The sequence below is a fragment of the Phyllostomus hastatus genome, unplaced genomic scaffold (assembly GCF_019186645.2).
Source record: "Phyllostomus hastatus isolate PE091 unplaced genomic scaffold, TTU_PhHast_1.1 phas_scaffold_46, whole genome shotgun sequence".
Taxonomy (NCBI): Eukaryota; Metazoa; Chordata; class Mammalia; order Chiroptera; family Phyllostomidae; genus Phyllostomus; species Phyllostomus hastatus.
Window position 1 is genome coordinate 20,714,315 of NW_025334032.1, and position 14,272 is coordinate 20,728,586.

Genomic DNA, 14,272 nt, shown 5'->3' on the forward strand with positions numbered 1-14,272 from the left:
GAGGGTACAAGGAAAAGACAAAAGAGGGGTTATCAGGTAACAACTGCAGCGCAAAACCAAGACAAGACTGCTCACACCCCTTAGTGTATGTTGGAATTATTAACTTCCAGGTGGCTGTTTCTTCTTTTCTTTTAAGTTTAATCTTTCTTGTTTTTTTCCCCCCATTACCATTTAGTCCCCTTACATCCCCCTCTCCCCAGCAATCACTACAAGGTGGCTATTTCTAAAAAGGAAGACCAGCCAGATGCCACTGAACCCCAGGAGCCTCAAATTCTGGTTTTACACGTGAGCTTTATGGACTCTGCTGAACAGGCTCTGCTTCAGCTTCTCCCATTCCCCTTGTCTACAGCTAATGTAAATTCTTTCAGAACAGCTCACATCTTTCTCTGCCCTACCTGATGTATAAAAATGCTTGCAAAACTCTGGGTTGAGGGATATGTTGTATTTTCTTCCTAGCCATGCTGCTGATGGTGGTTTGGACTCCATACCCCAAGACTGGCCTTCCTTTTTGCTAAAAGGAAGTCTAATAAACCCTTTCTTTTAAAAAGATACCATCTCACATCTGTCAGAATGGCTATTCTCAATCAATTAACAAAAAACAAGTGCTGGCGAGGATGTAGAGAAAGGGGAACCTTGTGCACTGTTGGTGGGAATGCAGACTGGTGCAGCCGCTGTGGAAAGCAGTATGGAGTTACCTCAAAAAATTAAAATTGGAACTTCCTTATGACCCAGCGATTCCAGTTCTGAAAATTTATCCAAAGAAACCCAAAACAGTAATTCAAAAGGATATATGCACCCCTATGTTCATTGCAGTGTTATTGATAATCGCCATGATTCAGAAGAAGTGCAGATGCCTACCTCTAGACAAGCGGATAAAATGGCTGTTGTACACTCACACAATGGAATACTACTCGGCCATAAAAAGAAGAAAATTTTACCCTCTGTGACGGTACAGATGGACCTGGAGAATATTACACTAAGTGAAATAAGCCACGCAGAGAACAAGTACCATATGGTTTCACTCATATGTTGAATCTAATGAACAAACTGAACTAACAAGCAAAACAGAAACAGAATCAGAGATAGAGCAGGCTGACAGCCCCTCTGAGGAAGGGGGGATGCAAAGGGATCCAGCCAAAAAGAAAAAAGAACTCATGGACACAGACAACAGAGAGATGATTGCTGGGGGGGTGGGGAGGGTAGGCGTGGAGGAGGGGGTGGATGGAGGTGGAAAAGAAGGTATAGAAGTATAAAAACGGTAATGGAAAAAATACATAAAAAAATAAAAAGACTTTCAGCCGTCCAAGTTAAAATTTTTGTTGAACAAAGCCAATCTGAAAAAGGCTATATATACTGTATGATCCCAACTGCAGAGCATTCTGGAAAAGGCAAAACTATGTAGACAGTAAAAAGATCAGTGACTTAGTGACTGGCAAGGAGCCGTGGAAGGAGCAATGATTAGGTGGAACAAAGGCGAGGTTTAGGGTAGTAAAACTAAACCGTGACACACTATAACGGTGGATACATGTCATTATGTATTTGTCAGAACGCACAAAAGGTAAAGCACAGGATGAACTCTGAATTAGGGATGTGGGTGGTAACGATGTGTCTTCATCAACTCTAACCCACGTGTCACTCATCTGGGAATGCTGATAGTGGGGGATGCTCTGTGTGTGGTGGGGCAGGAAACACGTGGCAACTTGTCATAATTTCCACTCAATTTTTAAAATACTTTTATTGTAGTAAAATTTATCACTTAAACCACTTTTAAATTCAGTGGCATTAAGTACATTCACACTGCTGTGCAACCATCACCACTATCTACCTCCAGAACCTTCTCATCCAAACTCTTCTGCTGAATTTTGCTGTGAAACTAAAACTGCTCTAAAAAAAACCAGTCTATTAATTGAAAAAGTAAAAATGAGGGGGGACGTGAACAGACAGAGAAGACAACAACAGAATTTGGGAAGCTGGAAAGCAGAGGAACAGAAAATGACTCTAAAATTGAGAAAAAATAAGTTACACTAACAATAAGCTTACTTAGATCTGTTCAGATTTGATAAAATTTCTACTAAAATTACAAAGATATATAGTTTTCCATTTATCAACTCAAAGTGAAAAGATTTGTTATTTCCAGTAAAACTCTCCTCTTAGCACACCTACTTTACTGATTTTCCTCGTAACTCTCAGTTCCATCTGCAAGTCACTGTTTTAACCAACAATTAAATGTTAAAGTTCTTCAAGGCTCAGGCTATGCATTTTTTCTTCTTACCCCATACTCTTCCTTGAGTGACACAATCCACATCTATGGCTTTGATGAAAAAATATGCAAATAGGTTATCTCCAGTTTCAGACTCCTCTTCGGAACTCTAGGCCTGTATGGTCAACTGTTAACTTTGCATTTTCTCTTAATGTCTCAGAACCACTAACAGCCAATGTTCCCCAACATTGTTCCTCATGGTGCATCCAGCTCTCCTTCATATCAGATCCCCTTTCAGTGTCCCCACATCAGTGGTTTGCACCCTCTTCTGTGTATTCGCTTGAGTTGGAAACTTAACAGTCAATTTTGATAACTACCTTTTACTAGCCCGTATCAATCATTGAAATTTGACTTCTTGTACCATTTTGAGTCTATCCACTTGATCTCCTTTGCCACTTCCTAGTCCAAAGTACCATCATTTCCCTTCTGAGTTATTACAAATTTCTTTAAAATCGATTATCTGTTGTTATCATTGTCTCTTGCAATTCATTTTATACCTGTAGCCAGACAATTTTCAAAATATAAATCTACGTTAACCCCTCCCCAAAATAAACCCCCTCTATTGCTTCTCATGGCCCTTGGAATAAAGACATAAGTCCTACATGGTTTGGCTCCACCCACCTTTCCATCCTCATCTTGTACCATGCTCCTCTTCTCTAGCCACTTGGACCCTCTTTCTTTCTATGGTGGTGGTCACCATATACCATTGGCCTATAAGGCCTCTACATGTGCTCTTCCCTTTGCTAAGAAACCTGTTTCCAAGGATCTGTCAGATTCAATATATCTTTATTTACTCAGGTGGAATGTTCATGACTTCCTTGACTAAGTTAAATATGCCTCTTACAAACTTTCATAACACTATGTATTCCTCCTCTGCAGAACTTGCTATAGTAGCAATTTTGTTTTCACGGTTATTTAAAATCTGTTTTGTCCCAGGTTATAAACTCTCTGAAGGCAATTACCCTGTGAGTTGCTGCTTATCTTTGCATTACCAGTGCTTGACCCAAGTAGCTGTTCAATAAATATCAAACTGAAAACAGAGGAACTGTACTTCCAGAGAAGTTGAATATACTATAGAATTACTTAAAAGAGATGATATGCAGCAGTATGAATGAATCTCACAGACGTTATATTCAGTGAAGGAAGTTAGAAATAAGAGTATACACTGTATGATTAAATTTATAAGATATTCAAGAACAGGAAAAACTAATGATGTAGAAGTCACAAGCATCTTTGGGGCAAGGGATATTGATTAGGGAGGGCCATGAAATGAATCTTGGTGCAAGAAATGTTATATTTCAATCTGGGTGATGGTCACAGGATGCATGTATAGATATACATACAACATATATAGATATACAAACATAAACTCATCACTTTTTAGGTATGTTTTTCTGTATGTGTTATAACTCAACAAAAGGGAAAAAGGAAAGCATTTTGGGGAAAAAAAAGTTAAAAATCTAAGTATCGATGAGAAATATGCCCACAAGACTTCGGTAAATTAAGGTAACCATTTTGTAGAATACAATAGTTTCTTTTGACCTTCATTTAGTAAATTGATATAGTCTTTCTTCTGGTTTCTTCAAGTGAGAAATCCTACCCAAACTAATTTAAGCAACAAATTCATTCACTGACACATACTTGGTAGGCTCACTTAGCTATGTCTACACGCCCACAAATAAATTTTATTAAGAACTTCAGCCCTGGCTGGTGTGGCTCAGTGGATTGAGTGCCAGTCTGCAAACCAAAGGGTTGCCAGTTTGATTCCCAGTCAGGGCACATTCCTAGGTTGTGGGCCAGGTATGTGAGAGGCAATGACACAATGATGTTTCTCTCCCTCTATTTCTCCCTCCTTTCTCCTCTCTAAAAATAAATAAATAAATTTAAGTTAAAAAAAAAAAAAAAAGAACTTCAGTGAAACGCTCTAGGCCATTCAAAGGCTAAAAGTTTTTAGGGCACCACTCACAAGTGGCCATGAAAATCACAAGATCACTCTGGTCAGGTTTCAAATGAGCCTTCTTGAGCTCCATCAAAAAGTCTGTATGCCTGTATACCTGGAAAGATGTGCCACGTAAGTTACAAAAGAAAGCAATAGCAAGCTATAGTTTTTAAGCATGAGCCCCCAATGCTAAAGGCACACAGATTCTCTGAAATGCTGGCATTTGAACTGCTTCTCAGATGGGCAACTGCATCCAGCTTACTATAAGGTGAGCAATAGCAAGAATTAACGATGGCAATGATTCTCAATAGAAGAGCAGGAAATCCTCGCTAGTCATATGCAAATCTTTTAATATCATCAGGTTGACAAGTGCCCAGGCCTTCAGAAGACAAAAGTATCTCCCAAATTGCATGAAACTCAACAAATTCTGGGGTTTTAAAAAATATTTTATTTATTTTATTTTTACAGAGAGGGGAGGCAAGGAGAAAGAGGGAAACATCAATGTGTGGTTGCCTCTTGCATGCCCCCTACTGGGGACCTGGCCTGCAATCCAGGCATGTGCCCTCACTGGGAATCGAACCGAGCATAGGGGGATGGTTGTCAATTATTTTATATGGGTGCTTAGAGAAAAACTCACTGTCACATTTCAGCATTATTACTAGGAGTAAGCCTCTTAGCTTCTTCTAGGAGGCTTATGAACTGAAAGGTTGCCAGTTTGATTCCTGGTTGGCACATGCCTGGGCTACAGGCCAGGACTCTGGTTGGGGGGGGGGGTGCAAGAGGCAATCAATCAATGTTTTTCTCTCACACATCAATGTTTCTCTCCCTCTCTTTCTCTTTCCCTTCCCCTCACTAAAAAGAGAAAATAAAAATTTAAAAATCTTAAAAGAAATTGCTAATATTTGACCATTTTTTTATCTACAAAAAAAAAAAAAGGTCATTTTCATGTGGTTCAGCCAAACACCAGGCATTACCCTAGGTGCTACGACACTACAGCAAACAAAAACATACCCTGCCTCTATGAGAAGCTTACAAGTATACGTGTTTGTGGGGGGACCGGGAACAGGGGCAGCAGCAAATAACAAACAAGCGAATATATGGTATATAACATAGTGTTAACATACTTTGCAAAAGAATACAAATGGTTAAAAGGGATACAGAGCATAGGGGGATGGTTGTCAATTATTTCATACGGATGGTTAGGGAAAAACTCAGTTACATTTCAGCATTATTACTTGGAGTAAGCCTCCTAGATTCTTCTACAATAGCAAAATCTGGTTACTAATATGAAAATTTCTGCCAAATTTATGCTAAAAAACATAAGAACAAATCATTCTGCTAAAACCACTACAGTATTATAATTATTACAGCCCTAATTATCTTGCGGCCAATCTGTACCTAAACAAGTACATGCCATCAAAGCTACCACTCTTGCTTACAGTTCTTATATTATGTGCAATATACATCTCACATAAGCACTTTATTTTCTGCTCATGTTTTAATTTAATCAAATACCCATGTATAATGACATGCAAAAAATAAAGCAATTTATTCTTACATTTTTTGAAGAACCTGGGCCATCACAACCCCACTCGTTAAATCTTCCACGGTCTGGCATGGTGCATCCACATTAAATGTCTGGATCTGAAGGGGAAAAAAAGATTCTACAGTTAACTATACAGAAGATTTCTTAGGCTTCTATTTGTGAGTACCAGCTCTTGGGAGTTTCAATAAGTTTAAAAGGCAGAGAGTTGGAATTATTTTCTCTTAGAGGCAGTTTCCTTCAGGTTATTATAATTTTTTCCCTTTGGCAAAAAAGAAATAGTAAAGGACACTGGGTGACTCCCAGCATCCATTCTATTCACAGATGATCAATATAAGACAGTTATGGCACCTTCATCCCATCTACCAATGACTGATTCAGGGATGTGTAGGGTGAAGACTATTTGGACCAAAGAGATGCAAGAGAATGCGTACTTGAACTTCTGGGAAAGGAGAGGTGATCTCCTCTTGAAGTGAATCAACACGCTGCCTCAATTGCCACTAGCAGTCTCCTGATGACTACTAAGGGAATCACCTCTGGATGAGGCCAGTGCAATGGAATGCAGAGAACAGGCATAGAAAAACTAAGTTCTGGAGGCCAAAACCGATCCACTAAATTTAAAAACCTTGAAGCCCTGTTATGTTCGATAAATCTCTTGTTTAAGCCTGGCTAGCTTGAGGCTTCTTTTACTCAAAGCTAAAAATATCTACACAAATGTAGAAGTCACATTATGGTTAGGTTAGGTTAGGTATTTAATTCACTTTGATTTTAAACGCATTCTGAATTAGAACTAACTCTGTATGGTCAACATGATGTGGCCAAAAAAACAGCCGAAATTATTTCCATGAGTAAGACAATACAGCTGAGTCAGCAATGATTATACCCAGCAGTGCAAGCAGGACTCAGAAGGAAAATAAATCACTGAGGACAGACAGATGCAGGCCATGCTCTCACACAGTTTATAGGTCAGTAAAATGAAAGGGTATCACAGGAAATGTAAACAGCAAGCACAAAGATTAGAAGCTAGAGTAGGATATAATCTAGGAATGAAAAGCAGCTGGTATGAATTGGGGGGTAGGGAGGCAGAGACTGGAAAAGAGATGGAACAGAAAAAAAGAACAAAATGGTGAAAGACAGAGTTAAAGACAAAGCATGATTGTACAAAACCTCATAAGCGATGTTAGGACATTATCCTAGAAGTGAAAGGGGTTAGCAGGAGAGTGAGGCCATGCGATCTACATTGTACAGGGGTGGGCAAAAGTAGGCTTACAGTTGTGAGTGTGCAAGACACAGCTCATTTTTGTATTATTATTTACTAATTATTGTATTATTTTCCATGTGAACAACTGCAAACCTACTTTGCCCACCCCTGTATAAAGACCATACAGATTCTGGTGAGAATCAGTATCATCATTAAAGGAATTCTTGCTGTTGCTCACCTTGCAGTGACCTTGGAAATATTGGGACTAATAGTTGGGTGACCATCTGTCTTCACACACATTTTTACTGATTGGATTATATATCTATAAGATATTTCAGGATAGCAGTGCAATAAAATTTAAAGATAATTGCACCTAACTGCATTAAGGCACAACATTTTACCTGGAGTCATAACCTCTTTTTTAATTCCAAGAAGCCATTTTAACCCCACCCAAGCTCCACATCACCCCCCCCCCCACCCCAAACACACACACAAAAGCATGAGAAGAGTAAAGCATGAGATCACCTGGACTTAGTTACTTCTAAAGCAGTGGTTCTCAACCAGAGGCAATGTTACTGCCCACAACACATTTTTGGTTGTAACAACTGGGTGGTCGCTCATGGTATCAAGCAGATAGAAGCCAGGGGTGCCACTACTAAATGCCCTATAATGCACAGGCAGGGCCTACACCAAAGTATTACCTGGCCCCAAATGTCAATAATGCTAAGGTTAACAAACCCTTCAGTGGAGCAGTGGTTCTAAAAGCATGGTGTCCCCAGGCCACTAACAATAGCATCACCTAGAAACCTGTTAGAAATGCAGAATATCAGGCCCCAGTCCAGACCTACTGAATTACAAACTCTGGACATGGGGCCTAGCATTCAGTATTTTAACGAGCCCTCCAATGCTGTTAATCAGCAGTAAAGCACAAGAACCCCTTCTTAGCTCTAAACTGAATGCAATCAAAACACAGAGGTGAAACTACTTGTCCAAAGTCACCTATGGTATGAAATAAAAATCAGAATTTGAACCCAGGTGGTCTCATGTCAAGAACCTATACTATTAATTACCATGTTATATTCTCTCTTTATTAAAAATAATTCAAAGCTTTAAAAAATATGCGCCTTAACTTTCATATATCTGATTTCTTTATTTGTCCATTAGAAGACAAAAATTATCAGAGAATGGACTTAAACAAAGCACAGAGAATGGAAAGGGAACACATCATAAAAACCCTCCCATCCCTAATTTTACACACTAGTGTGCACCTTATAGGCTGCTAAGTAAGTAGTATGAAAATTTTAAGGATATGTTAATGTGAGTGGGTTTCCCAGAAGAAATGTACTGGCCAATGTGATGATAATTCTTTTTCCACTCAGCTGCTTGCCATTAACTGGTAACCTCCCAGATTTTTTCTGGCTTTTTAGTCTTTAAAACCTAGGAAAAAGCACTCTTTTCATGTATAACTCAAGATATTAGGCTGACAGGTGTACTAGGCAGGGCAGATTTTTCTAACAGGTAAGAAACCTTTTTTGACTCACAGGGTGGGGAGAGGAGGTAGAGTGGAAATTTTCAAGCACATCCGGCTGAACTTGCTTGAAGCACAAACTATGATTTGGAATTTAAGTTTAAGATGTTTTCCATTGTGGGGTGATACCTTTTCTTTTTTTTTTTCTTCTTTTCATGGTCCAAAGGACAGTTTATTTAAAACAAAGGTTACAGGTGTAGGAAGAAGGAATACTTATCTTTTCATAAGTATTCCTCTTTCAACAAAAATTAGAACATCTGGCTCTTGGGCTAGTAGCTGTCTCATACGACAGCAATTTATTTAGCATTTAGGGCAAAGAGATGTTCCACAGAAACAAATTCTACATAGGTGACTAACAGTCATTCCATTAAGTGCTGAGCTTTTATTATTTTTACTATTTCTAGTGGAAGGATTTCTAAAATGTACTATAACCTCTAACCTCAAACTAAATGCTATATAGTTACCATAAACTTTTATTTGAGGTTCAGGATCATAATGGAAGCTCTCGAAGTTATCTAAGACTCTCAGCTCAACGACTGACTCACCCAGACTAAACTTTGATTTTTTGCATCTTCTATGTTACTGACAGCTGTATGTATTTTGCTGAATATTGTAGTTACCCTCTAACCTGCTATGTGCAAAGAAACCACCACACAACTTGGCTATAAGTTTATGTAAAATAAAGTAAGTTATTCTAAACAAGAGACTTATCTTTGGAGTGTACTGCATACACTTTCCCCTTCCATTTAATTTTAGGATTCTGTTCAGCACTAATCTGGCCTCAGACAGGAGGGGAGCTATGAGCCTGAAGGTACATTTTCAGTTACCGCAAACATTTTCCACATACACGCTTACTTTGCTTTTTATAATGAAAACTAAAGAGAACAAACATAGCATTTAAACTCCTTTGCTTTGAAACATTTCAATGTATAATGTTTTAAAATGTTTCCAAATCTTAGATTTGTACATCTTTGTATGAACCCTCTTCTCCAGTTTTGTCCCTGATAATTTCTCACCTTATCTTTTCCAGAAATTGTCCTTGATGGGCCTTCCAGTGGCATTTCAAAAAAGCTTTTTTTTTTTTGCCATATTCCCTGACCTCTCTCAACAGCTGATAACCTGGATTACCTGTTTTGACATTTTACCAGATTCTAAATAGATGCTCTGACATTGTGTCCTTCTGTTAGCAGCCCTTCAAACTCCCCTGTGTTCTTGCTCTACTATTTTTATTAGCATTCCTCACTCAAATAACTGCACTACTATCTTTTAGCAGATGGCTTTGAAACACACCTCTTTGTTTCCATGACTCCTCTTTCTAGACTTTAAACAATGTAGCCCTACTTCCAATTCAATTAGCTTCCTCATCCTTGCCCTCTTGCCTCTTTTTCTAGCATGGAGGGAGGCTCTACTTTGTACAGACTCAAAAATGCACATCTTAAGAAAGATCCTTAATCTTCTGTTTACAACCTCTGCCAAACATATTCGTCCACATACCAAAGAATGTGGTAATTCTTTCTTTTATCTCTTCTCTGCCTAGCCAAACCTTGGCCACATTGTGCAGCTTATCAGTTTTTCTCTCCTCTAAAATACAGCAGTGAAACTCATCTCCCAGCCTGAAGTTGGAACTCATTACAACTGTAAACTATATGTTAATATTACTGCAAACAACCTGAAATCCCAAGAATGGCCCAATATAAAAATTCATGAGTATTATCAAGCTCTGCCACTGTATGTATTGTTTCAGAAGATGTAGTGTGATTCATGACAGAAGCCAAATTTCAAAAACATCATACTATTTTCATTACGTTTGTTACAATAATGCTTCTCTAACCTTCCCACCAATATGCCCCCACACAGGACAGTCACGTCCATACTCCAGGGATCTGAACTTGTATCAAGGTACCGCTAAGAGAATTTCTTTGACATTTGTGTTTTACCTTTAACATTAATAGAAATACGGTAGTCACCTCCATAAACATACCAGTGTTTTATTCTAGAAATGATATTTAACATTTTTAGAAATGAATAAAACGAAAACTCCCGAAAGAAGCACTAGGTTTATCCCGTGGCTCTGAAGACCCCCTACATACGCGCGCGCGCACACCCCAGGAACTGATACCACAGTGAGAAACACACAATCAGGGGTTTTTAGGTCCAGCTCTCGAAGGGGCTGCTCGAGGCACGAACGGGGGCATCAGAATCGAACACATATTTACTTTAAAACGTGAGGATTTTAATAAGCGTTTAGTAATTCCACATAAGAATCCCACAACGCTGCCCCTGAAATGTCGAGTTCCATGGCTGATTCCCAAATACCTTCCAGATTTTATCTGCACTACCTTTAATAATCACCTCCACACCGCTTGCTTTTTAATCGCTAAAATGCATCTAGCCTTTTAAATAGTGTTTCTGGGTGTCTTATTGTATTTTTCCTATCCTCCCTTAAAAGTACCTCTTTTTTTAGTGGGCTGGCTCAGCCCTTAAGGGGCCGCGCTCTACCATCCGAGAACGACACAACAAAGGCGCGGAGCGTCGTAACCAGGGGTCCCGAGTGCCTCTATCGGCTGTCCCGGAGGCAGAGGGAAGCAACGCTTCAGTGTCCCTAGGAGCGCGAGAGGGAAGCGCCAGCGCCTCATCAGCTGCAAACAACCCTAATTACAGTGCCCCATCATTACCCGCCTGTACCCCATCATTAGCCTCCACCGGGCCAACACCTTTAGCCCGGCAAGTCTCCCTCAGACCCTGGGCCGAACCTCCCGCGCCCGACAGCCCCCCTGCGGACCCCCGCCCTGCCGCTGGTGTAGATGCGGCCCGCACCAGCTTCCCCCACCGGCTCCGCCCGCCCCAGGCCCCGGATGTGACGGCACCGCCGTCCGGGCGCTAGCCCCCCGCGACCAGCACTGGGGGGGATCCCGGAAAAGCAGCCTGGGACTAGGGGTCTTCCCCCGACCAGCCGGTCAACACATACCCAAGTGAGAAGGCTCTCGCACAGCTCCACCCGTTCCGCCGACTCCACGTTAAACATCTTCCCCTGCTGGGGCTTGGCAGCGCCTCCCCACCTCGCCAGGAACCGCAGCCGCTCTGGCTGGGACCGCGTCGGAGGGTCCGAGGAGCGGATCTGGCCTCTGGCCCACCTGGTCCTCGGGCCCGAGCCACGGACTCCGGTCCGGGACTGGCAGCGGCTCCCGCACCGTCACTCCTGGCGCCCCTCCTTCTTTTCCACTCTGGATGCGCGTCCGCTGCGCTCGCCTCCGGCCACGCCCGCAGCCCGGGTCCCCGCCCCCAGCCCTGGCCAGAGCTGCGGCCAAGGGACCACTGCGCGCAGTCGCGCTCCGGCCGGCCCGCCTCCCTGCCGCCGCCGCCGCCGCCGCCGGCGCAGCGCGCGCCCCGACGCCTGTCCCTGCGTGTCTTGGCGCGCGCGCGCCGGGCCCTGGCGGCGGCGACCGGTCCTCCACGCGCGTCCTCACGGAAGCGCAGCTATGCGCGTGCGCCTGTGCTCGCCCTCCAAAGTAGAAAGGAGGCAGCTAGTGGTTGGCCGGGAGGGGAGACGGGGGCAGTCCCCGGAAATAATCTCTATCCTCAGTCACCCGGAATTGGCGAGGTATCCTCTGCGGTGGAGAGGTACGCGCCCCCTTCCCACCCCTCGGGGTCGTAAGGCCGCGGCCGGCCACACCCACCCACCGGGTTCGGGCTGCGGAGTTCTCGCAGGGCCCGGCGTGGGCGACACTACGCGGGGGTTTTGGCGCTCCCCAGGCTCCTCGGGGCTAGGGAGTCGCTACCTCGGACTCCCAGGCTCCGCTTTTCTTCTGGAAGCCCGGGCAAAGCTCCAGAGTCGTCGGGTCCCGTCCAAAATCTCCCTGGAGACGGTGGAAGGGCTGAAGTGGCGGGCGTCTCGGGGATTTTAGGTGGGTTTGGCCGGCGATGAGGATAGCCCGCCGCCAACCTTCTTGGCTTTCGTGGACCTTCGATTTTCTGAAAATTTTAGTTACATAAAGTGGGGAGAAGGTGTGCCCCTAGTTCACCTATCCGTGAGGACCCGACAGTTCCTGGGGCCTGTCTGCCAGTGTCCCGCTGCTAAGTGCTGGTCTTCATCCTTAGTGGCTAGATGGATCATCCGCGAGCTCTCACATTTTTAGAAGTGTGAATCTCTGCAGGATTACCGATAAGTTTTTATGCGATATGACAAACTTCATACAACTTACATGTTTAAAGAATAATCGATAATAAACCACCCAGACAAAAACAAAGATCATTAATGGTACCTCAGGAGTTTCACACACACTTGTATTCCCTTCTGAGCGCTATTTCCTCCCTAGACTGATCGACTTTCGTGCTTTTCCTTATAGATTTACCACGTAGGTATGCATGCCTAAACAATATAGTTTTACTTGCCTGTTTTGAACTTTTAAGAGTGGGATCATATTGTATTATTTTGTGGCTTTGAATTGATGGTGAATTTGTGTAGATCTATGGGTAATTTTATTGCTGTCTAGCATTCCATTGTATGAATATATCCATTCTACTGTTGATGGGCATTTTGTTCCAATTTGAGGATATTAAGAACAATGCTGTAAGTATTCTTAAACTAGATTCCAGTGCAAATGTATAAGAGTTTATTAAGAATACATGCCTTAGAGTTCTGGAGAATTGTTAGTTCATAAAAAAAAGGTACACATAATTTTTATTTGGTAATGTCAAACTTTTATTTGAGGTGTGGCAAATTTAACTTCCCACGGCACATCTTTACTTTGGTTTGCAGTTCCTGGAGCCCCTTTTATTTTCGTTAAAAGTAGGGGTTTTTTTTAGTGAGCACTTAGAACAATCAAGATGGTACAGACTTTTTAGTGATGCCTTACAGAGTTAACAGTTCCTATGATGATTTCTCATTTTTGTAAATGTAAAAAATCTTTTTTGAGGTCTTCTCAGTGGTTCTTGTAAGTCTTCCTCTCTACACTAAGGGTAGAGAAACCTTTAGAAATGTTAATATGTTTCTCACCTGCCTTTGTTTCCTTTGGTGCCTTGTGGAGCTTTGTCAAACCAGAGTTCCCGCATTCCATGGTAGTTGTTTCTGCAAGAGGTAGAATCCTTTGCACTTTTAAGTGACCCATTACCCTTGTTAGGCATGCAAAGTCAGTACAGGAGCCTGACTCCCCTGCAGCTTGTCGTTGGATGTGGAGGAGAACAGGATGCTAGCTAGCCGTTTCCGGAAGGACTGTGGTGTAGTGAGCCCCTCAACTCCAGCTGCCCAGGTTTTCAAGGCTTTGACACAGTTGACTTAAGCCTCTTTTTTCATGCCAGGCTGCTCATCCCAGTGCGTCTGTGCGTGACATTGCAGTGTTCTTGAGGTTCCGTTGTGTAACTCCAGTTACCTTCCATGAAGGAAATTATTTTAAAACTTCTTGGACGTAGGTAGTTGTTGCAGAAGCCAGCACGTTCCTACATGAGCTTGGGTAGAAAACAATGAGTTTATCCTTTGAAGTTATGGAATTTCCTATACTTGCCTTATTTTTGTGTGTGTGCCTGTGTGTTTCCTGAAAACTTTGGAACAGACCAAAGAGAAGTGAGTGGAACTTATCTTAGCTGTCTCCTTACTCTGGTTAATTGGAGGCTAGTTCTTATCTGCAGCTATCTATCAGATTCAAGTAAATGTGGTGGTGCCCTGCGTGGCAACGTTCTCAAGTTTATCCTGTCTGCCCAGGTAATACATACTTAGAGCTTCGATTAAAGAGTCTGAGATGCTACATAGTGCAGCTATGGGGAAAGTATGGTTAAGTTTCATCGTGGTTCAGCTGATTCCTTGA

General features: G+C 42.2%; 2 protein-coding genes across 9 annotated transcripts in view; one reads left to right on the top strand and one right to left on the bottom strand.

The window, feature by feature from the left end:
* HOOK3 (hook microtubule tethering protein 3) overlaps nucleotides 1-11,646 on the bottom strand; it is an 87,126-nt gene extending 75,480 nt beyond the window's left edge. For both annotated transcript variants that reach the window (XM_045821901.1, XM_045821900.1), the window contains exons 1-2: nucleotides 11,440-11,646; nucleotides 5,758-5,843 (exon numbers count right to left, since the gene is read on the bottom strand). In XM_045821901.1, the coding sequence (XP_045677857.1) occupies nucleotides 5,758-5,843; nucleotides 11,440-11,496 (143 nt within the window). In that variant the 5' untranslated portion in view covers nucleotides 11,497-11,646. The remainder of the gene's footprint in view (nucleotides 1-5,757; nucleotides 5,844-11,439) is intronic.
* RNF170 (ring finger protein 170) overlaps nucleotides 11,646-14,272 on the top strand; it is a 30,070-nt gene continuing 27,443 nt past the window's right edge. For 4 of the 7 annotated variants that reach the window (XM_045821902.1, XM_045821906.1, XM_045821905.1 and 1 more), the window contains exon 1: nucleotides 11,646-12,092. The gene's annotated coding sequence lies outside the window, so the exon portion shown is untranslated. The other 3 variants (XM_045821904.1, XM_045821909.1, XM_045821908.1) reach the window with 1 other exon arrangement.